The 22,278-nt window shown below is 38.7% G+C and overlaps 5 protein-coding genes across 10 annotated transcripts; 2 read left to right on the top strand and 3 right to left on the bottom strand.

Moving 5' to 3' along the window:
- Window positions 1-862: 862 nt before the first annotated feature.
- Window positions 863-3,496, top strand: BIP3 (Heat shock protein 70 (Hsp 70) family protein). 2 transcript variants are annotated; one of them, NM_001198015.2, is made up of 6 exons: window positions 863-981; window positions 1,073-1,337; window positions 1,433-1,644; window positions 1,814-2,536; window positions 2,632-2,869; window positions 2,959-3,496. In NM_001198015.2, exons 1-6 carry the CDS (start codon window positions 909-911, stop codon window positions 3,443-3,445), a joined length of 1,998 nt encoding a protein of 665 aa, NP_001184944.1. In that variant the 5' UTR covers window positions 863-908; the 3' UTR covers window positions 3,446-3,496. The 2 variants fall into 2 exon arrangements, with proteins under 2 accessions (NP_001184944.1, NP_172382.4); NM_100779.5 differs by having other exon boundaries at window positions 872-981; window positions 1,043-1,337.
- A 109-nt stretch (window positions 3,497-3,605) lies between these two features.
- Window positions 3,606-5,211, bottom strand: SRC2 (soybean gene regulated by cold-2). The gene has a single exon (NM_100778.3). The coding sequence runs from the start codon at window positions 4,944-4,946 to the stop codon at window positions 3,972-3,974; it is 975 nt and encodes a 324-aa protein (NP_563835.1). The 5' UTR covers window positions 4,947-5,211; the 3' UTR covers window positions 3,606-3,971.
- Window positions 5,212-6,886: 1,675 nt separating this feature from the next.
- On the top strand, window positions 6,887-11,649 carry AT1G09060 (JmjC domain protein JMJ24). Of its 4 annotated transcripts, none has more exons than NM_100777.3 (14): window positions 6,887-7,001; window positions 7,465-8,064; window positions 8,165-8,307; window positions 8,405-8,504; window positions 8,608-8,740; window positions 8,833-8,887; window positions 8,996-9,641; window positions 9,720-10,049; window positions 10,187-10,558; window positions 10,651-10,720; window positions 10,810-10,895; window positions 10,984-11,103; window positions 11,204-11,274; window positions 11,376-11,649. In NM_100777.3, the coding sequence occupies exons 2-14, from the start codon at window positions 7,501-7,503 to the stop codon at window positions 11,476-11,478; spliced, it is 2,793 nt and encodes a 930-aa protein (NP_172380.2). In that variant the 5' UTR covers window positions 6,887-7,001; window positions 7,465-7,500; the 3' UTR covers window positions 11,479-11,649. The 4 variants fall into 4 exon arrangements, with proteins under 4 accessions (NP_172380.2, NP_973798.1, NP_001031007.1 ...); NM_202069.3 differs by having other exon boundaries at window positions 6,892-7,025; NM_001035930.1 differs by having other exon boundaries at window positions 6,957-7,025; window positions 7,449-8,064.
- Window positions 11,602-15,745, bottom strand: AT1G09050 (arginine-glutamic acid dipeptide repeat protein). Of its 2 annotated transcripts, NM_001331802.1 has the most exons (3): window positions 15,551-15,745; window positions 13,957-14,699; window positions 11,602-13,879 (listed from the first exon to the last, which is right to left on the bottom strand). In NM_001331802.1, exons 2-3 carry the CDS (start codon window positions 14,680-14,682, stop codon window positions 11,855-11,857), a joined length of 2,751 nt encoding a protein of 916 aa, NP_001318960.1. In that variant the 5' UTR covers window positions 14,683-14,699; window positions 15,551-15,745; the 3' UTR covers window positions 11,602-11,854. The 2 variants fall into 2 exon arrangements, with proteins under 2 accessions (NP_001318960.1, NP_172379.1); NM_100776.3 differs by lacking the exon at window positions 15,551-15,745 and having other exon boundaries at window positions 11,794-13,879; window positions 13,957-14,703.
- A 1,561-nt stretch (window positions 15,746-17,306) lies between these two features.
- On the bottom strand, window positions 17,307-21,463 carry AT1G09040 (arginine-glutamic acid dipeptide repeat protein). Its single transcript, NM_100775.3, has 3 exons — window positions 21,250-21,463; window positions 19,626-20,368; window positions 17,307-19,548 (listed from the first exon to the last, which is right to left on the bottom strand). Exons 2-3 carry the CDS (start codon window positions 20,349-20,351, stop codon window positions 17,539-17,541), a joined length of 2,736 nt encoding a protein of 911 aa, NP_172378.1. The 5' UTR covers window positions 20,352-20,368; window positions 21,250-21,463; the 3' UTR covers window positions 17,307-17,538.
- Between the last annotated feature and the right edge of the window lie 815 nt (window positions 21,464-22,278).

The following is a 22,278-nucleotide window of genomic DNA, read 5'->3' as shown; positions in this document are numbered from 1 at the left end:
GTATACTATGTAATTTATATAATGTCAAAAAAGACGGATTATAATGCCCATATTACCCTTCTAACAAAAAATAAAATAAAATAATAATATCCATATTACCCTTTGACAATTTCGAGTATACCATATGAATTATAACTTAGTATTAAAATATTGATTTACTCCAACGACATATTTTAAAAATCAAATGATATATGGTCAATTATTTAGTTTTGAAAGTGAATTAATATTAGAAGCCAAAAACCTAGGGCCGCCATTAGGGTTGGTTTGCCTGTTTTGTTGTTATCCAATATCCAATTCTTATTGTGCATTGATTCCAATACAAATACAACACTGAGAGTAATTAGAAAATGGCATATTTCTTATATATATGTCTGCGTGATAAATAAATGGAGTGGTTAAGCATTAGTCATGTTCTTCCAAATATTACACCTCACCGCATATGCAGTAGTTTTGGCATTACACTAATTCATTAATAACAAAAGAAATTATCCTTATGTAAATTATGACGCAAATCTTTTTATTTTATTAATCGGTACACGAAAAAAATCTTTTAATAATTCATGCATGTGATAAAAACATTGTTAATAATTTAATTTTGATTATAATGATAATTGTTTTGGATAACTATACATACATACGAAGAAGTCGTAAAACCTTTGAAAGATTTTGCGATGACGATTTAATGTCACGTGTCTGCTTGTGATTGGGTACTTTACGTGTGTAAAAAGTAAGGAGCGCGCCAACACAAAATAACCCATTAAGCTTACGTGTCAAGAAGTGATTGGAGAGGACACTCTACCGAGGCTAAATACGAATCATACTGAAGCACATATAAATAGACGACGAACTTCATACTCTTCCAAATAAACTAACAAACGAGATCGAAGAAGAGTTCTCAACAACGAAAAATGATTTTTATCAAGGAAAACACAGCGAAGATGACGAGGAACAAAGCTATTGCGTGTTTGGTTTTTCTGACTGGTAAAATTCTCATAAAACACACATTTTTTGGAATTTGACGTTTCTCCTATTTATGCTATAGTGCTTGATTTTTTAATGAATATTGGAGCAGCTTTGATGTCAAGTTTGGCAATAGAAGGCGAAGAGCAGAAACTGGGGACGGTGATAGGGATCGATCTAGGGACTACATATTCATGTGTTGGTGTCTATCATAACAAACATGTGGAAATCATAGCAAACGATCAAGGAAACAGAATTACACCATCTTGGGTTGCATTTACTGATACCGAACGTCTCATCGGGGAAGCTGCTAAGAATCAAGCAGCCAAGAACCCGGAGCGAACCATCTTCGACCCGAAACGTCTGATTGGAAGAAAGTAAGTGTTTAGTAATTAGTGTCATAGTGTCTGTCTAGTCCATATATAATATATCTTGAGCTTTTTGTTTATGTTTTTTGGGTGTTGTGTTACAGATTTGATGATCCTGATGTACAAAGGGATATCAAATTCTTGCCATACAAGGTTGTGAACAAAGATGGGAAGCCTTACATTCAAGTGAAGGTTAAAGGTGAAGAGAAATTGTTTAGCCCTGAGGAAATAAGTGCTATGATACTAACCAAGATGAAAGAAACAGCTGAAGCTTTCTTGGGAAAGAAGATTAAAGATGCTGTGATCACGGTTCCAGGTATGTGTTAATATACTTTAAACGGATACGGATTAGTCTATTCAGAAGTTTTTGAGAAGAAACCAAAACACCAGTCCGCAACGGTTTAGTCTGTTTAAAGTATAAGTGTGTAGCACCTTGAATGTATTGATAATGAGAATGCTTGTCTTGCTTCTTGGTTGTTTTGTAGCGTATTTCAATGATGCGCAGAGGCAAGCCACAAAGGATGCAGGGGCAATCGCGGGGCTTAACGTGGTTCGTATAATCAATGAGCCAACGGGTGCTGCCATAGCTTATGGTTTAGACAAAAAAGGTGGGGAGTCAAACATTCTCGTATATGATCTTGGTGGTGGAACATTCGATGTTAGTATCCTTACCATAGACAATGGAGTCTTTGAAGTCTTATCCACAAGTGGAGACACTCACCTTGGTGGAGAAGATTTTGACCACAGAGTGATGGACTATTTCATCAAACTTGTCAAGAAGAAGTATAACAAAGACATTAGCAAGGATCACAAAGCCCTTGGTAAACTTAGGCGTGAATGTGAGCTTGCGAAACGATCTTTGAGCAACCAGCACCAAGTCCGTGTTGAGATTGAGTCGCTCTTTGATGGAGTTGATTTCTCTGAGCCTTTAACGAGAGCAAGATTCGAGGAACTCAACATGGATTTGTTCAAGAAGACTATGGAGCCAGTGAAGAAGGCTCTTAAAGATGCGGGTTTGAAGAAATCTGATATCGACGAGATTGTTCTTGTTGGAGGAAGCACTCGAATCCCAAAAGTTCAGCAGATGTTAAAGGATTTCTTCGACGGCAAGGAACCCAGCAAAGGGACTAACCCTGATGAGGCTGTGGCCTATGGCGCCGCGGTCCAAGGTGGAGTATTAAGTGGTGAAGGTGGAGAAGAAACACAAAGTAAGTGACTCTTTTAACTCTCTTTATGACAATAGTTGCGAAGTGTTTTTATCATTGTAGTTGAGTTGCAGAAAACTTAACTTTATTGAAAACAGATATTCTACTGCTTGATGTTGCGCCTTTGAGTCTCGGTATTGAAACTGTCGGAGGCGTGATGACAAACATTATTCCGAGGAACACGGTGATCCCAACGAAGAAGTCTCAGGTGTTCACTACTTACCAAGATCAGCAAACTACTGTGACTATCAACGTCTACGAAGGCGAGAGAAGCATGACGAAAGATAACCGCGAGCTTGGAAAATTCGATCTCACAGGCATTCTTCCTGCACCCAGGTAAACTTTAAGTCAATCTTAGCTACTAACACATTTCGGTTTTAGTTCTGTTTTTGGTTTACTTATGATACAAGAAACCAATATTTCAGGGGAGTGCCACAGATTGAGGTGACTTTCGAAGTGGACGCAAATGGGATCCTGCAGGTGAAAGCTGAAGACAAAGTTGCTAAGACGTCACAATCGATTACAATAACGAACGATAAAGGTCGTTTGACAGAAGAAGAGATTGAGGAAATGATCAGAGAAGCAGAGGAGTTTGCTGAGGAAGATAAGATTATGAAGGAGAAGATTGATGCGAGGAACAAGCTTGAAACGTATGTGTACAACATGAAAAGTACAGTGGCCGATAAGGAGAAGCTTGCGAAGAAGATAAGTGATGAAGATAAAGAGAAGATGGAAGGGGTTTTGAAGGAGGCTTTGGAGTGGTTAGAAGAGAATGTGAATGCAGAGAAGGAAGATTATGATGAGAAACTGAAGGAGGTGGAGTTGGTTTGTGACCCGGTTATTAAGTCGGTTTACGAGAAAACCGAGGGAGAGAATGAGGACGACGATGGAGATGATCACGATGAGTTATAGAATCGTATAATTGAAGGTCTTTTGAGTCGGTTAGCTATAGGATTTGCAGCTGTTGGTTATTTCATTTTTTTCCTGTAAAAAAGAATGGTGTTGAGCTATTTTTTATAAGAACAATGTTCCTTTTGTCATCCCTAATTCCCTACAAAACTATGTATGGTACGCAGGCTTTAACTTTAACTAAGCTCAAAGTAATCGGAAGCTTTTAACAATTAGTACAATTATGTTTAGTTGTTTACACCTTTTGTGATGTACATTATGCTTAGACAAATTATATGGAACTTTTCTATGGCATGGCTAATGCTTAATAAAGGTGACAAAGTCAACACTATATTTCCAATGTTTCATTGCATTCTATTCAACAGCCAGAGATTGGAAATATCATAATGTTACATTCATTAGAAGAAAATAAGTAACCGGAGACATAAACACAAGATAAAACTTGATCTCTCACGTTCTTCACATGATTCATCAAACGAAAAACATTAGAGCAATTATCCTAAGAAATTAAAACTTGATAACACAGCAATCAGAAATCGAAACCACCCATGTCACCCATGTCACCCATGTCACCCATATCAGCGATGTCAGAAACCGCTTCACCAACCAACAACCCACCCAATAAACCAGCTCCAAGCCCAAGTCCTAGTCCCATTCCAGCTCCAGCCTTACCATGCTTCTTCGGTTTCTGCGGTTTACCATGAGCTTGCTGTTGCGGGTAACCGTATGGACCCTGTGGTGGATAACCTTGTTGCGGGTAACCATATGGACCCTGTGGCGGATAACCCGGGTATCCACCCTGTTGCTGAGGCGGATATCCAGGGTAACCTCCCTGTTGTGGGTATGCACCAGGTGGCGGATAACCACCGGTTCCAGCTGGATATCCAGCCTGCTGCGGGTATCCATAAACACCATCGTGCTTATCGTCATGTCCTTGTGGTGGATATCCGGAAGAAGGACCCGCGGGAGGAGCAGGGTATGCAGACGGTGCACCGTGTCCGGGCGGGTAAGCGGTGACGGGCTGATCCATAGTCTTATGATCCATAGCCGAAGGGACCGGCGCGTGAGGACCACTCGAAGATCCATAAGTATACTTTTCCCCAAATTTGAACGAGAATTTGAGAGATCCTTTCGCCTTCCCGTTAGGCAACCTCACGGCGTAAGTAACCGTTTTCTCCTCGTCACCTTTATTCTGATCCAAAAGCTCCTTCACCGGAACGCTAACCTCACCGACAGGTTTATCACCAGCGATGGGACGATCCGCCACGATCTCGAAAACAAGAGTAAGACGATTGTCACGCGCCGCTGCGTCATCGACGGTGAGCTTCATTTGATGCTTCCATTTAGGTTTGGTGCCGCAATCTTTATCAACCTTTGTCTTCTGCTTCGTCCTAGCGTCGCCGTTGATGGAAACGACGGCGTACAAGTCTTGTTTACCGATCAATTGAACGTCTTTGAGATCCTCCGCAGATATAATCGTCAGATCCAATGATCTACACTCCATGGTTACTCGGATCGAAATTGAATGAAATAAACTTGAAATTTGCTCTGAGAATGTTTTTTATGATGAGGAAAAGAAAAGTGGAGAGGGCAAAGGATATATATGCATTTATGATAAAGTCGGTTTAAGGAACAAAGAGTTTTTTTTTTACACACGGGAGGGACACGCACGAGATTTTTTTTGTTAAGGACGCGGTTTCTTTAAATGCAAATAGCTTTTTTCCTTCTAATATTAGTTTCTTCTTATCTGAAGTTTAATTATCTTGCTGTTTTTAGTAAATTATTATTTGACCATGGTTCAAATAATAAACTCATGTGTATCTAAGAGTTTAGTGATAATGGCAATGTAAACGTTCAAAGATATGGAAATTATAAACGTTTTAAAGAATGTCTCAAATGATAAGACCATGATCAATTCGGTGTTCTCCGTAAGCCTGGTTACTTGACAACGTAATCAGGTACGTAAAATAGGACAAAGACACGCCGGAGAGTTAGACTTATTATTGTTTGATGTTGATATCATGATATGTAGTAATCATATCGCATTTTACTCTGCTAGGATTGGATATGATCAACATCACTAACATATTCGAAAAAGAATATCAAGTGGACGAGTACGAATTCTACAACTTTACCATTCGAAAGTTTACCGTAAACTCTAAATGAAAATGTTTTAATAAATTTACATTGAATTACAGTTTAACAAAACCAACTAATGGTGGTATATATGATGGTAATTAGTTGAAGATTAGTTGTCTTCGGAAAAAAGTTACTAACTTAAAACTTGGAACCATGCATGTATTGCGATAATGAATGAGCATATAAGGTGGAATCTTTTGAAATGTAGAATAATCTCAAGCATCTTTCTTGGTTTCTTCTTCAGTAGTCAAGAGCAATACGCGTGGAATAACCCATACGTTTTCTATTTTTGCTTATTCTCGAAGGCGATTGGTTCTCATTTTCTCGATCGAATCATCCTTTTAATTCAACGATAGCCTCACGTCGCGTGGTCCTGACGCACTATCCATATTCTTTGCCACTTTATTCTCCTTCACGGAACATTTAAGTTAAACGCAAATATACACGTTAGTCCATATATTGGAGGAGACCATATTCACAAATTTTGATATATAACACAAAAAAAGTTTACCTGATTTTTCTTCTAGTACTTGATCTCATCACTCAACTACTTGCAAGTCTTGAAACTAATCATCAACTCACCATTCAGAATTTGTTTAGCAAAAAAATCACTCAATGATAACTAAAAACCCAACAAACATACACGATCATATTTCAAACGACACCATTGCCAATGACTTAAAAGTTTTTGACCAATGAAAATTTTAGCGTTGAGTATTTTGAATCACGTTCAGTTGCTCATCGTTATTTTCAGTAACTACAAAATGAACACAATTTAATCGTTAGTCGCTGAAAATTAGAAAACGAATATGACATAGTCATTAATGTTAATTACCATTAGCAAATACGAAATGAACATAATTTACATTAGAACCAAATAATTCTTTCTATGAAACTATCCGAAATCCAAATTCCGGATGCATTACAAGTCAACAGGTTTAGAATCAAATTACTGTAAAACAACCTTATCAAGGACTTTTTTTTTTGTGTTTCATCAATTGGTAAGTTTACTTTAATAAAATTGCAATATTAATATATTTATATATAATTCTTTGACAACATATCAAAATATTTTAAATTTGAAATTTGTATACATATTTCCCTTAACTTTTGTTTGTTTATATCCATATTTGGTAACTGTACAATGGGGATCCACTTTTGAATCAAAAAACACCACACTGAAACAAAAATAAAGAAAAGAAGAAAAACAAGTGAACCCATATCCATGTTCTGTCTGAATCCGAGTTTACTTCTTCTTAGTTACAGAGGAGGAAAAAAGGAAAACCTAAGCGGAAAGGGAATATCCAAAAAAAAAAAAAAAAAAAAAAGACAGAAGTATAAGAAAAGTATCCTGAACATGATAGGTCTCTCTCCCATCTATAACCTCTGCAATTTCTCTCGACCAAAACCCTAATTTCAGGTTTGGGGTTTTCCTTCTTTCACTGTAAGTACGAGCAATTATTTTCATATATATATGTACCTATATATATATACACACTTATATACTTGTTGATGAGCCTCTCGAATTCCCCAATCTTAAACACTCTTCTTCAATTCTACGTTCGATTTTAGCGATTTCGGAGTTCTCTTCTTCTGTCTTCGAATTTGTACGCACTTATTAGTTCTATACATATATCGATCGATATAGCATGTGTTTCTAGAGCTCTTAGGTTCAGTGATTGATCATGTGTGTGTGTGTGTTCGTTGAATTGGGGGATTTAACGGGTTTTGCTTACAAATATTGGATTTTGGGATTGTAATTTGGTTGATCTCTCTCTCAAATTCGAGCAGGAGTGTATAAGCTACCAATTTAGTTTTCTTTCCCTTTAGTGAGTGCTCAATTTCTGATTTTAGTTTGAAAATCTAGTGTTTTGACAATGCAGGTCAATTTTGATGAAACTTGTGATTCAGTGATTAGAATGAATGCTAATGAGCAAACTCGATCCGCCAATGGCATTGGCAATGGCAATGGTGAGTCTATTCCCGGGATTCCAGATGACTTACGGTGCAAGAGATCGGATGGTAAACAGTGGAGATGCACTGCAATGTCCATGGCTGATAAGACTGTTTGTGAGAAGCACTACATCCAAGCAAAGAAGCGGGCGGCTAATTCTGCTTTCAGGGCGAACCAGAAGAAAGCGAAAAGGCGATCATCGTTAGGCGAAACAGATACGTATTCGGAAGGGAAGATGGATGATTTCGAGTTACCAGTCACCAGCATTGACCACTATAATAACGGTCTTGCCTCTGCTTCCAAGAGTAATGGTAGACTAGAGAAGAGACATAATAAAAGCCTGATGCGGTACTCGCCCGAGACACCGATGATGAGGAGTTTCTCTCCACGTGTTGCAGTGGATTTGAATGATGACTTGGGTAGAGATGTTGTAATGTTTGAAGAGGGCTACAGATCTTATAGGACACCACCATCTGTTGCTGTTATGGATCCGACACGAAACAGATCACACCAAAGCACCAGTCCTATGGTAAGTTTCTTGTTTCTCATTGGTTAGACAAAGAACTTGTACACCCATATGTGTTTGTTTGCTTATAAGGATTAAAAGTAACTGGTTTTCTGTGTTGTAGGAATACTCAGCAGCAAGCACAGATGTGTCTGCAGAGTCTTTGGGGGAAATCTGCCATCAATGCCAGAGAAAAGATAGAGAGAGAATCATTTCTTGCCTCAAATGCAATCAAAGAGCCTTCTGCCACAATTGTCTATCGGCAAGGTGTGCTTTCTTTTCTTTTCATTCTGTTTATATCAGAATTCTATAAACCTTTGGTAGAAAGAGTTCGCGGTACTAATGATGTCTCATGCATTTTAAGGTACTCGGAGATATCACTTGAAGAAGTCGAGAAAGTTTGCCCTGCATGTCGTGGCTTGTGTGATTGCAAATCTTGCCTGCGTTCAGATAATACAATAAAGGTGTGGTCTCGTGTTATCATAAAGATTCAAACCAGTGCTACCTATTTTGGGGTTTGAAATTTAGGACCATGAGATGATTATGACTCTTTGTGAAAAATTGCAGGTTCGGATCCGGGAAATACCCGTTTTGGACAAGTTGCAGTATCTTTATCGTCTATTATCAGCTGTCCTACCAGTCATAAAGCAGATCCATCTTGAACAATGTATGGAAGTTGAACTAGAGAAGAGGCTTCGTGGTGAGACGAGTTTTTGTTTACAGTGACTATTGATGAATTATATATACTCGTAACATTTTTTGCGGTTAACACTAGTTTGTTCTACTCTATAGAAGTTGAGATTGATCTTGTCAGGGCAAGATTGAAAGCAGATGAGCAGATGTGCTGGTACTTGTGATCTATCTTACATGCCTTTCTTCTTTTGACTTAGTACTGCAACTATTTCTTGTTGGCACTTTGTATTATCGTACATGACTGAAGTTTTGTTTCTTGCAGCAACGTGTGTCGGATACCAGTTGTTGACTACTACCGTCACTGTCCGAACTGCTCATATGACCTTTGCCTGAGATGCTGTCAAGATCTACGGGAAGAGTCTTCAGTGACGATTAGTGGGACTAACCAAAACGTACAAGATAGAAAAGGAGCTCCCAAACTAAAACTAAACTTTTCATACAAGTTTCCTGAGTGGGAAGCCAACGGTGATGGGAGCATCCCTTGCCCTCCTAAGGAGTATGGAGGCTGCGGTTCACATTCTTTGAATCTTGCCCGCATTTTCAAGATGAATTGGGTTGCAAAGCTTGTGAAAAATGCTGAGGAGATTGTTAGTGGCTGCAAATTATCTGATCTTCTGAACCCTGATATGTGTGATTCAAGATTCTGCAAATTTGCTGAGAGAGAAGAGAGCGGTGACAACTACGTGTACAGCCCGTCGCTTGAAACGATTAAAACTGATGGAGTAGCTAAGTTTGAGCAACAATGGGCAGAGGGTCGGCTTGTTACTGTGAAAATGGTACTTGATGACTCATCTTGCTCTAGATGGGATCCTGAGACTATTTGGAGGGATATAGACGAGCTTTCGGACGAGAAACTGAGAGAACATGATCCATTCTTGAAGGCCATTAATTGCTTGGATGGTTTAGAGGTACATTTCTTCTTATCTTCTTATCTTCTTCATATTGTGAAGTCACAGATTCAGTAATGTTCATAACTTGATTCACAGGTTGATGTAAGACTTGGGGAGTTTACAAGAGCATATAAAGATGGAAAGAACCAAGAGACAGGTCTTCCGCTATTGTGGAAGTTAAAGGACTGGCCGAGCCCAAGTGCTTCCGAGGAGTTCATTTTCTACCAAAGACCTGAGTTTATCAGAAGTTTTCCGTTTCTCGAGTACATTCATCCCCGGTTAGGCCTTCTGAATGTTGCAGCCAAGTTACCTCATTACTCGCTCCAAAACGATTCAGGTCCAAAGATTTATGTGTCTTGTGGGACGTACCAAGAAATCAGTGCTGGCGATTCATTGACTGGTATTCACTACAACATGCGTGACATGGTACATTACTCAGCTCTTGGATTATAAGTGATCACATTTGTCTTATTTTGGTTGATAAGGGAAACTGGTTATATGTTAGGTCAACTGAGATTATTGTTAAAATATATAATGATTGAGTCGTTGAAACTGTTAATCAGGTATACCTATTGGTGCACACGTCTGAAGAAACAACATTCGAAAGGGTGAGAAAAACAAAACCTGTTCCAGAGGAACCTGACCAGAAGATGAGCGAAAATGAGTCACTTCTTAGCCCTGAGCAGAAATTAAGGGACGGAGAGTTACATGATCTATCACTTGGTGAAGCCAGTATGGAGAAGAATGAACCTGAGTTGGCGTTGACTGTGAATCCAGAGAACTTAACGGAAAACGGTGACAACATGGAATCTTCTTGCACATCTTCATGTGCAGGAGGAGCCCAGTGGGATGTCTTTCGACGCCAAGACGTCCCAAAGTTGTCCGGGTATTTGCAGAGAACATTCCAGAAGCCTGATAATATCCAGACTGATTTTGTAAGCCGTACCTGCTAATTCAAATAAATGAAGTGTGTAAAGTCTTGTATGTGGAATGATTGAGTTTCCTAGTTTGTTTACTCTGGTTTCAGGTGTCACGCCCGTTGTATGAAGGATTGTTCTTAAATGAACACCACAAGAGACAACTAAGAGACGAGTTTGGTAGGAAAAACAAACATTCTATTCCCTATTCTATTTCCAAACACTTAATCGCTTGGAAACCTGAGGGATGACTCTTGCTATTGTTTCAGGAGTTGAGCCATGGACATTTGAGCAACATCGTGGTGAGGCTATCTTCATTCCGGCTGGATGTCCGTTCCAAATCACTAATCTTCAGGTAAATTTATTTCGTTGCAACATTATTCCATTAAGTTTCTTTTCCCTTGAGCTAAACTAAACTTTTTTCCCATGTATACAATTCTCAGTCGAATATTCAGGTGGCACTTGACTTCTTGTGCCCTGAAAGCGTTGGAGAGTCAGCAAGACTAGCTGAAGAAATCCGGTGTTTACCAAACGACCACGAGGCAAAACTTCAGATTCTAGAGGTAACAAATCTTTGATTCTGCCTTCCCTTAGAACAAACCATTAACCATCTCAGTGCCTTCACTTCTAACTCTTGGAAATGGTTTGGGTTCTTAACATCAGATTGGAAAGATATCATTATACGCAGCTAGCTCAGCCATTAAAGAGGTTCAGAAACTGGTCTTGGATCCAAAGTAAGTAAAAAAGTATTGACACCAAAGCTAATATAAAGAGTATGAAGTGAATTTGAACTGACAATTTTTGAAATTTGGTTCCTTCGTTATGGCTGCAAAAGGTTTGGAGCAGAGCTTGGATTTGAAGACTCTAACTTAACCAAAGCAGTCTCTCACAACTTAGACGAGGCAACCAAGCGGCCGCAGCAAAACAGCTGCACTTAAATCAGTCAAGATTTGTATAGTAGTATAAAAATCATTGTTGTGACTTTAGTTTAGACGACTACTACTACTATTCAGGATTTGTAATGTATCTATGACTGTGTATATCATGCTTCATATAGTATATTCATAACCATCATTATTCCACATAATTTTTTCTACTACTAGACCATATGAAAGTTACTTCAACGAACTCCTAAGCAAACCAATAATAGAAACATTACTTCTGTCTAATAATGGAAGTAATAAGAATAACAAAGGAATAAAACCCTTTGTGTTAATATCGCTCTTCTGTACACACTTATTCTTCAGCATACAGCCAGGCCAATCTTCTCACATCCCGCGATCAAAACTTTCAGACTTAAGTCCGTTGAGCTCCTTAGCCACGCCTGAATGGAAGCTTCAATACAATCGGTGGAAGTTTACGGTATTCAGTTAGAACCGGCCTTGACTCCTGTACTTGATCCAGAGCCTTACTCTCAGTTCTTGCTTCATTGAGAAGATAGCTAGGCTTTGAATCCTCTATTTGATCCAAGGGCTTACTTGTTGGTGATTTCTTTGTAAAACTGCTTCTATCTTCTCCTCTGTGCTCCAAGTCTGCACTCCCATTTCTGTTACATGCTTTAGCTGAGCGCTTTTTCTTCGTTGAACTTTCATGTTTTCTCGGTTCTGGTTTAGTTGTGCTTTTCATTCTCTTGGTTATAAGAAAGTCGGATTCCAGAGCTTCCAGAGCCCGAGTGGTCAATGGTCGCTTTCTTGTGCTCTGTCTTCTAGGACCATCTGTCTTAATTTGTTGGTTGTGTTGTTGTTCAGATGAACCCATTTCTTGAGAAGTTCCCAGATCATTGGAAGGAGATCTATTGTTTGAGCCTGAAATGGAAGGAAGCTCAAATACTTGTTTTTGTTCCAGATCACTGGAAGCTCGTTTTTTGTCCAACTCTGACACTGAACAGATCCCATTTGTTTTTGGTTCTGCCGAAATGAGTTCATGGGCAGTTCTTATTTTCTCTGGTGAACAGTTCTTGTCGACACCAGTGTTGGAATTTAATCCGCTTGGTTCAATCGCTGTCGTTTCTTGAATCTCAACAAGCGAAGAAGATAGCCCAGTTCCAGTCTTTTTTGATTGATCAGACTTTAAGTTCATATGCTCAACCAACGGCACAATCTCTTTGTCCTGATTCATCTCTTCACAAGTGCTAGTTTGTTGTTGGACCACACATATACTTTGCTGCTCTGATTCAAGACAAATAGTCATTTTTGTGTCATTATCACCTGGTAAATGTTTGGACACTGGACTCTCTCTGGAAATGCAAGCACTGAGCCGTCTGCGTTTCAAATATGGTGCAGAATCTACAGCATAATAATTAGTTTCTGCTCGAGGGGTAGACCGAGGCTTAATAACCCTCTTTGATGGATCCTTAGCCTTCTCTAAAGTCTTCTCTTCCTTTATACCAGAATCAGCCCCTACATGACCCCTTCTTGTGTCATCACTTGGTAAACATCTCCATCTCCTAAACCCAGATAATTTTTCGCAGTGGTCCACACTCGTATCAACAATCGTGAACCGCATTGGGTCATCCACATGGTTCTTGGCATCCAGAGGCCTCACTTGAGACTTTTCCACATTCTGACTGTCCAGAGAATTTTTAAGCACAGAAGAATCTTTAGCTTCTAGACGAGCCTTTGGCTCAGAAACTACTAAACACTCTGCATTCAGATTCCGTAAATCACACAACTTTCCTCCAGTAGCCAAACTAGTGTCCACAACAGTGAATTTCATTCCCAGAGTTCCACGGTTAGAACATGGAGACCTGAGGTAACGGTGTCTTAGACTATCAGACGGGGAAGACTCTTCATCTGACTGGTCAGAAGGATTCTCTGCAGCCACTCCTCCTGTTTCATTCTCAAGAAGTTCAGGCTCTGACACAACCTTTGTTAGAATATCACTGACGGAATCAAAGTAATGATCTCCTTTGACAAGCTCTTGTCTTGAAAACTTTTTCACGCCAGGGACAATGAAAACAATGTAGTCCTTAGATTTGAAATAGCCTCGGTCCTCGGGCTGCTGTGAACGCCATCCTCTGGCTAGCAAACGCGGCCATACAGCGCCCCAGAATATATCATTGCAACGGGCTTTGCTCAGACGAGAACAGCCAGTTAACTGATTTATTATGCCAGCCGATGTGAGGGAATTGTAATCCCCTTCTCCAGGGACCAAAGAAGATTTTGAAGAAACAGTGAACCATGGTTTGGTCTTCATTGGGGTTGATGTAGGAACCGTGAGATCTTCTTTTTCTTTACCAATCGCCACAGCGTCTACCAGAAGCCTGAGACCCACAAGATTCTTCACTGCGCTTACGTATTTCTCTAGAGTGATAGTACCTTCAGCAAATGACTTTGAGACCTGCGAATAGTAAGATCAATGAAAAAACATATATACAGTGGTAAAGCATTCCGCATTAGGATGTGAAAGAGACTCACATCCACAAGCATCTGTTTCTGAGGTTCATCAGGAATAGAAGGCATCAAACGGGTTAACAACTGTTGTTGCCTCCAACCTGAATAGAGCTTTCTTCCATATACACATTTGCGGTTGCGCTTCTTTCGGGATTCAGACCAAGTGTGGTACTTTGCAGAATTGTAGAACTTCCCATAGTAAAACAACATGATCTCTCCTATTCCTTTGTTCTCCATGAAATTATTCATCTGAGTAAAGTTCTTCCCAAATGTGTACAGACCAAGAACAAAGCTAGCAACCTCCAAATCGTCCCAAGAACTGGAAGGTATCGCAGGAACAGCCTCAAGATTCAGTCTTTGCTTCTTGGTTTCCGAATTCTTGTCACTCTTTCCTCTGATCTTGGCAGAGCAACGGCCTTTTTTAGCTCTTAAAGATTTCAAAGATTGGTTCATGTCAACATTGCCATCTCCATTTCCTTGTCCTATTCCAACTTTGTCTATCCACATTACTTGGACAGGTAGACCGACGAGAAAAGAACATGTAGAATCATCCAAAGCAACAGGATTGGAAAGAAACACAGCGCGCTTGGATGCAGACATCATAAGAGGAATGTCGACCTGAAATTCATCTCCAACACGAGGCTCAACTTGTGGATCTCCGCAGGGAAACTCGTCATCATAGGAGTCTTCTTCGATAACAGCTGTTGTTTCTTCCATAAGATTATTTTCCCCATCCATCAGAAGAACCATCCTCAACGTAGTGAAACCTGAACAAGCAAAAAAGAACTGCATTTTCAACATCATTGGATCTCAAACCTGAAAATGTAAACTTTCAAGAACCCAAAAATGTGGTAAACTCAGAATGTAATAAATCAAACAGCAAAGGCAAATCAGTCCTACTTTCCTGGCAAACAAGATCTAACTACTAAGAAGCAAAAACACAAAGATAAAAGACCCAACTTCGAAATTCACTACCCTAAGTATGAAAGATACAAACAAACCGCAAGGAGCTCAAATAAATACATTGTCCAGAGCAACACGACGGGCTAAAGTATAAAGCTCAGATATTTAAGACCACGGTACCAAACTGAAGATTCAACTACCTCAGATCGTGAAAGAAGTTGTTGAGGGATAATACCAAATACATTCGATTCAATCAAAAGACTTGATCATTGAAACAAACACAGACACGGGAATTAAAGCAGAGTCCACAAAAGCACGAAGACGAGGACAAAGATAAAATCTAGTGTTTTCAGAGCCAAATTCCGTAGAACCACTGACCCAGATTCATAATCAGACCTGATCAAAGCAAAGCCCATAAGCATCGATCCCAAACATGAACAGGTTGTATGTAATTCTCAATGATCTCGTACAGGATTAACCCAAAGGACGAACATATGACAATGGTATGCAAGAAAAGCAGGAAAAGTCGAAATCTTTACGCAAGAGACAAAAACGTGGAAACACAAATTCTAAAACAAAAGCATCTCCGATTGTTAGTTCTCTCGATATCTAGACATAGAGCAGTAGCGTTGCGAGACAAGAAACCCCAGAAAGAGGAAAGCAAACCCGAAAACATGAATTGCCAAACACGGCAAAAGGAGATAGATTTGATAACCTGAGTTAGTTTATGAGATGTCTCAACTTTGCAATGTTAGAGATTGTGGCACTGTGGGAATCTGGAGTTGGCAACAGGAACAAAGACAACGAAGAATTGTTCGTGTTTGTGGATAGAGAGAAAGAGCACTGGTCGCTCTTTCAACACGAAGTCTTCGAGAGGAGAATGAGGCACATAAAAGGAGAGCAAAATATGAGAGAGTCGCAATATAAAGATCTTTTTTTTTCTTTCTATATGCACACTTTGGAGATTTTCATTGGCTATTTTAAGGGTTTATTAGAGTGTTTTTATTGTTTTCAATTCTTAAGTGTTCAATGTTAAGAAATATTCTAAAGTCGTGGACGTGTTTTGTGTTCTCCTCATTATTCCATTCGATGTGCTACTACTAGGTTTTTTTTCTTTTCTTTTTACGCTAATTGATGATATAGTTTCATGCTAAATTTCAATCAATATTAACATAATATGATGTTTAAAAAGGTTATAAAAGATTTACACTATTATTTAATATATATTCAAACTATTTAAGGGAAACTTCGCTAAATGGAAATGTTCGTAATTGTAGTCAAATAATTTTAAATTTTGCTAAATTACTATATAATCATATAATGTAACCAATCAGTTTATGATGAACTTATCTCATTTTTTGATGAACTCTCGTATGATGTAAATATAAATCCATATTAGATTTTTTTTATAAAAAAAACTAGCGTCATGTTTAAATTATATAGGTAGCAGTAAAACCATCCAAAATTACATAGGTACTAAAAACCATCAACTTTTTTACTATTTCATAATAACTATATAAACTATAGATCACTCAATTTAGTTTAGTTTCTTTAATTTGAAGTGCTGTATTTTTTATAATTTCAGTTTTTTTTTTTTTTTTTGAGCAAAGATACTTTTAGTTTTCTTTTGCCAAAATACTTACTTCGAAAAAGTGTAAGATAAATAAAGCAAGTAGTTCACCTTAAGCCAAGGTAAACAACAGTCGATGGATTTCGTGGCTTCAAAGTTCATAATGGGCTAAAAATAGAAGGACCCATGGACGTAGAAAAACTGAAACAAACTTATATATATCAGAAAACAGAAAGCCCATAAGGCCATCAAATCAGGTCGTCTGTCTTCTTCTTTCTTTTTGATCATGCATGTGGTCTTCATTACTTGAAAGACTGAAAACATGTTCAGTCAAATGAAAGTTAGTAATCTCATAATTAAACGTTTGTAAAACTGTATCAAACCATTTGCCAAATAATGTTTTAGTAAAAAATAAACAAATTTGATCGTCCCAATCTTTGACTCAGCCGGCTTGTAATAAATTAAACAAACTTTGTTGAAAAAATTGGTTTTTTGATATCAGATGGGAAAGATAGCTTCTAACGCAGCTAGCTCAGCCTTCATAGAGGTTCAGAATCTGGTCTTGGATCCAAAGTAAGCCAAAACTAATCTAAAGAGTGTGAAATGAATTTGAACTGACAATTTGGTTCCTATGTTATTTGGCTGCAAAAGATTTGGAGCAGGGCTTGGTTTTGAGGACTCTAACTTAACCAAAGCCGTCTCTCACAAGTCACAACTTAAACAAGCGACCGCAGCAAATGAGCTGCACATAAATCAGTCAAGATTTGTATAGTAGTTTAAAAATCATTCTCGTGACTTTAGTTTATACTACTACTATCTACTACTATTCGGGAGGATTTGTATGTATCTAGATCGACTCTTTGTATATCATGCTTGGTTATATTCATAACAATCATTATTTCAACTTCATATTTCTGAATAATAGACCATATGAAAAGCTACTTCAAATAACTCCAAAGCAAACCAATAATAGAAACATTACTTCTGCCTAATTATGGAAATAATAAGCATAAAAGAGGAATAAAAAATCCTTTGTGTAAAACATTTCTCTTCTGTACACATTTATGCTTCAGGAAGACCAATCTTCTCACATCCAGCGATCAAAACTTTCAGACTTAAGTCCAATCTTCTCCTTAGCCACGCCTGAACGGAAGCTTCAATACAATCGGGGGAAGCTTACGGTATTCAGTTAGGACCGGCCTTGACTCCTGTATTCTATCTAGAGTCTTACTCTCAGTTCTTGCTTCATTGAGAAGATAGCGAGGCTTTGTATCCTCTATTTGATCCAAGGGCTTACTTGTTGGTGCTTTCCATATAAAAATGTTTCTATCTTCTCTTCTGTGCTCCAAGTCTGCACTCCCATTTCTGTTACACGCTTTAGCTGAGCGTTTTTTCTTCGTTGAACTTTCACGCTTTCTCGGTTCTGGTTTAGTCGTGCTTTTCATTCTCTTGGTTGTAAGAAAGTCGGATTCCATAGCTTCCAGAGCCCGAGTGGTCAATGGTCTCTTTCTTGTGCTCTGTCTTCTAGGACCATCTGTATTATTCTGTTGGCCGTGTTGTTGTTCAGATGAACCCAGCTCTTGAGTAGTTCCCAGATCATTGGAAGAAGATCTATTGTTTAAGCCTGAAATGGAAGGAAGCTCAAGTGCTTGCTTTTGTTCCAGATCATTGGAAGCTCGTTTTTTGTCCGACTTTGACACTGAACAAAGCCCATTTGGTTTTTGTTCATGGGATGTACTTATTTTCTCTGGAGAACAGTTCTTGTCTACACCAGTGTTGGAATTTAACCCGCTTGGTTCAATCTCTGTCGTTTCTTGAATCTCAACAAGCAAAGATGATGGCCCAGTTCCAGTCTTTTTTGATTGATCAGACTTTAATTTCATATGCTCAACCAACGGCACAGTCTCTTTATCCTGATTCATCTCTTCACAAGTGCTAGTTTGTTGTTGGACCACACATATACTTTGCTGCTCTGATTCAAGACAAACAGTCATTTTTGTGTCATCATCACCTGGTATATGTTTGGACACTGGACTTTCTCTGGAAATGCAAGCACTGAGCCGTCTGCGTTTCAAATATGGTGCAGAATTTACAGCATGATAATTAGTTTCTGCTCGAGGGGTAGACCGATGCTTAATAACCCTCTTTGATGGATCCTTAACCTTCTCCAAAGTCTTCTCTTCCTTTATACCAGAATCAGCCCCTACATGACCCCTTTTTGTTTCATCACTTGGTAAATATCTCCATCTCCTAAACCCAGATGATTTTTCGCAGTGGTCTACACTCGTATCAATAATCGTGAATCGCATTGGGTCATCCACTTGGTTCTTGGCATCCAGAGGCCTCACTTGCGACTTTTCCACATTCTGACTGTCCAGAGAATTTTTAAGCACAGGAGAATCTTTAACTTCTAGACGAACGTTTGGCTCAGAAACTACTAGACACTCTGCATTCAGATTCCGTAAATCACACAACTTTCCTCCAGTAGCCAAACTAGTGTCCACAACAGTGAATTTCATTCCCAGAGTTCCACGGTTAGAACATGGAGACCTGAGGTAACGGTGTCTTAGACTATCAGACGGGACAGACTCTTCATCTGACTTGTCAGAAGAAAGCTCTGCAGCAACTCCTCCTGTTTCATTCTCAAGAAGTTCAGGCTCTGACACAACCTTTGTTAGAATATCACTGACGGAATCAAAGTAGTGATCTCCTTTGACAAGCTCCTGTCTTGAAAACTTTTTCACGCCAGGGACAATGAAAACAATGTAATCCTTAGATTTGAAATAGCCACGGTCCTCTGGCTGCTGTGAATGCCATCCTCTGGCTAGCAAACGCGGCCATACAGCGCCCCAGAATATATCATTGCAACGGGCTTTGCTCAGACGAGAACAGCCAGTTAACTGATTTATTATGCCAGCCGATGTGAGGGAATTGTAATCCCCTTCTCCAGGGACCAAAGAAGATTTTGAAGAAACAGTGAACCATGGTTTGGTCTTCATTGGTGTTGATGTAGGAACCGTGAGATCTTCTTTTTCTTTACCAATCGCCACAGCGTCTACCAGAAGCCTGAGACCCACAAGATTCTTCACTGCACTTACGTATTTCTCTAGAGTGATAGTACCTTCAGCAAATGACTTTGAGACCTGCGAATAGTAAGATCAATGAAAAAACAAATATACAGTGGTTAAGCATTCCGCATTAGGATGTGAAAGAGACTCACATCCACAAGTATCTGTTTCTGAGGTTCATCAGGAATAGAAGGCATCAAACGGGTTAACAATTGTTGTTGCCTCCAACCTGAATAGAGCGTTCTTCCAAATACACATTTGCGGTTGCGCTTCTTTCGGGATTCAGACCAACTGTGGTACTTTGCAGAATTGTAGAACTTCCCATAGTAAAACAACATGATCTCTCCTATTCCTTTGTTCTCCATGAAATTCTTCACCTGAGTAAAGTTCTTCCCAAATGTATACAGACCAAGAACAAAGCTAGCCACCTCCAAATCTTCCCAAGAACTGGACGGTATCACAGGAACAGCCTCAAGATTCGATCTTTGCTTCTTGGTTTCCGAATTCTTGTCACTCTTTCCTCTGATCTTGGCAGAGCAACGGCTTTTTTTGGCTCTTAAAGACTTCAAGGACTGGTTCATGTCAACATTGTCATCTCCATTTCCTTGCCCTCTTCTATGTTTGTCTATCCACATGACTTGGACAGGTAGTCCGATGAGAAAAGAATATGACGAATCATCCAAAGCAACAGGAGTCGAAAGAAACACAGCACGCTTGGTTGCAGACATCATAGGAGGAATGTCGACCTGAAATTCATCTCCAACACGAGGCTCAACTTGTGGATCTCCGCAGGGAAACTCATCATCATAGGAATCTTCTTCGGTAACAGCTGTTGTTTCTTCCATAAGATTATTCTCGGCACCCATCAGAAGAACCATCCTCAACGTAGTGAAACCTGAACAAGCACAAAAGAACTGCATTTTCAACATCATAGGAATCTCAAACTGCTGAAAAAATGTAACCTTTCAAGAACATAAAAACTGTGAACATCATCTAAATCAAACAGCAAAGGGAAATCAATCCTAGTTTCCTTGCAAATAGATACTACTAAGAAGCAAAAACACGAAGATAAAAGACCCAACTTGGAAATTCACTACCCTAAGTATGAACATTGAAATTAACTATGAAAGATACAAACAAAACCGCAAGGAGCTCAAATACATACATTGTACAGAGCAACACGACGGGGTAAAGTAATAAAGCTCAGATATTTAAGATCACGGTACCAAACTGAAGATTCAACTACCTCAGATCGTGAAAGAAGTTGTTGAGGGATACCAAATACATTCGATTCAATCAAAAGACTTGATCATTGAAACAAACACAGACACAGGAATTAAAGCAAAACCCACAAAAGCACGAAGCCTAGGAAAGAGATAAAATCTAGTATTTTCAGAGCCAAGTTCCGTAGAACAACTGACCCAGATTCATAATCAGACCTGATCAAAGCAAAACCCATAGGCATCGATCCCGAACATGAAAAAGTTGTATGTAATTCTCAATGATCTCGTAAAGGATTAACCAAGAGACGAACATATGACAATGGTAAGCAAGAAAAGCAGGAAAAGTCGAAATCTTTACGCAAGAGACAAAAACATGGAACACACAAATTCTAAAACAAAAGTTGGGTACTTGATATCAAAAGCATCCCCGATTGTTAGTTCTCTCGATTTCTAGTAAAGCAGTAGCGTTGCGACACAAGAAACCCCAGAAAGAGGAAAGCAAACCCGAAAACATGAATTGCCAAACACGGCAAAAGGAGATAGATTTGATAACCTGAGTTAGTTTATGAGATGTCTCAACTTTGCAATGTTAGAGATTGTGGCACTTTGAGAATCTGGAGTTGGCAACAGGAACAAAGACAACGAAGAATTGTTCGTGTTTGTGGATAGAGAGAAAGAGCACTGGTCGCTCTTTCAACACGAAGTCTTCGAGAGGAGAATGAGGCACATAAAAGGAGAGAAATATTATGAGAGAGTCGCAATATAAAGATCTTTTTTTTTTATATGCACTTTGGAGATTTTCATTGGCTATTTTAAGGGTTTTATTAGAGTGTTTTTATTGTTTTCAGTTTTAACTTTTAAGTGTTCAAAGTTATAAAAAAAAAATATACTTTGAAGTTGTGGACGTGTTTTGTGTTCTCCATTATTTGATTCGGTGTGTTACTACTAGGTTTTTCTTTTTCTTTTTACGATAATTGATGATATCGTTTCATGCTACAATTTCAATCAATATTAAAATGATATAAATTTTTAAGAAAACAGTTATAATACTTTTTAATGTGTATGATGAAGAGACCCAAGATAATATATATTGAACTCTCATATGCTAGACTAGAAGTAGAATTTACATCCAAAATATGGCATACGATCAAACAATATGTTGTACTTTTGCCAAAATAATTCAAAAAAGTGTTGGATAAAACACTTAAAGCCGAGGTGGATGAATGGAAGCCTTTAAGCCAAGGTTAAAAAAACAGTCGATGGACTTCAAAGTTAATATTGGGCTAAAAATTGAAGGACCCATTGACGAAGAAAAAGTGAAACAAACTTAATATCAGAAAACAGAAAGCCCATATGGTTCTTCTATCATTTCAAGGCATGCAAACCGTAAAATTGTTTTCAGTTTGGGATCCGACTTGGAATTTGGAAAAGAGAATAATAAACCCACCAATACACTATGAAATGAGAATAATAAAATACTCCATGGGTTACAAAAGACAGCATTGGCGAATTATTAATTATCATGTTTAAGCATACAATATAATTAGCAAGCAAAAAATAGGAGACCGTTAACAACTTTCCA

The sequence above is a fragment of the Arabidopsis thaliana genome (genome assembly GCF_000001735.4).
Source record: "Arabidopsis thaliana chromosome 1 sequence".
In the NCBI taxonomy this organism is placed as follows: Eukaryota; Viridiplantae; Streptophyta; class Magnoliopsida; order Brassicales; family Brassicaceae; genus Arabidopsis; species Arabidopsis thaliana.
This window is presented reverse-complemented; position numbering and strand designations above follow the sequence as displayed.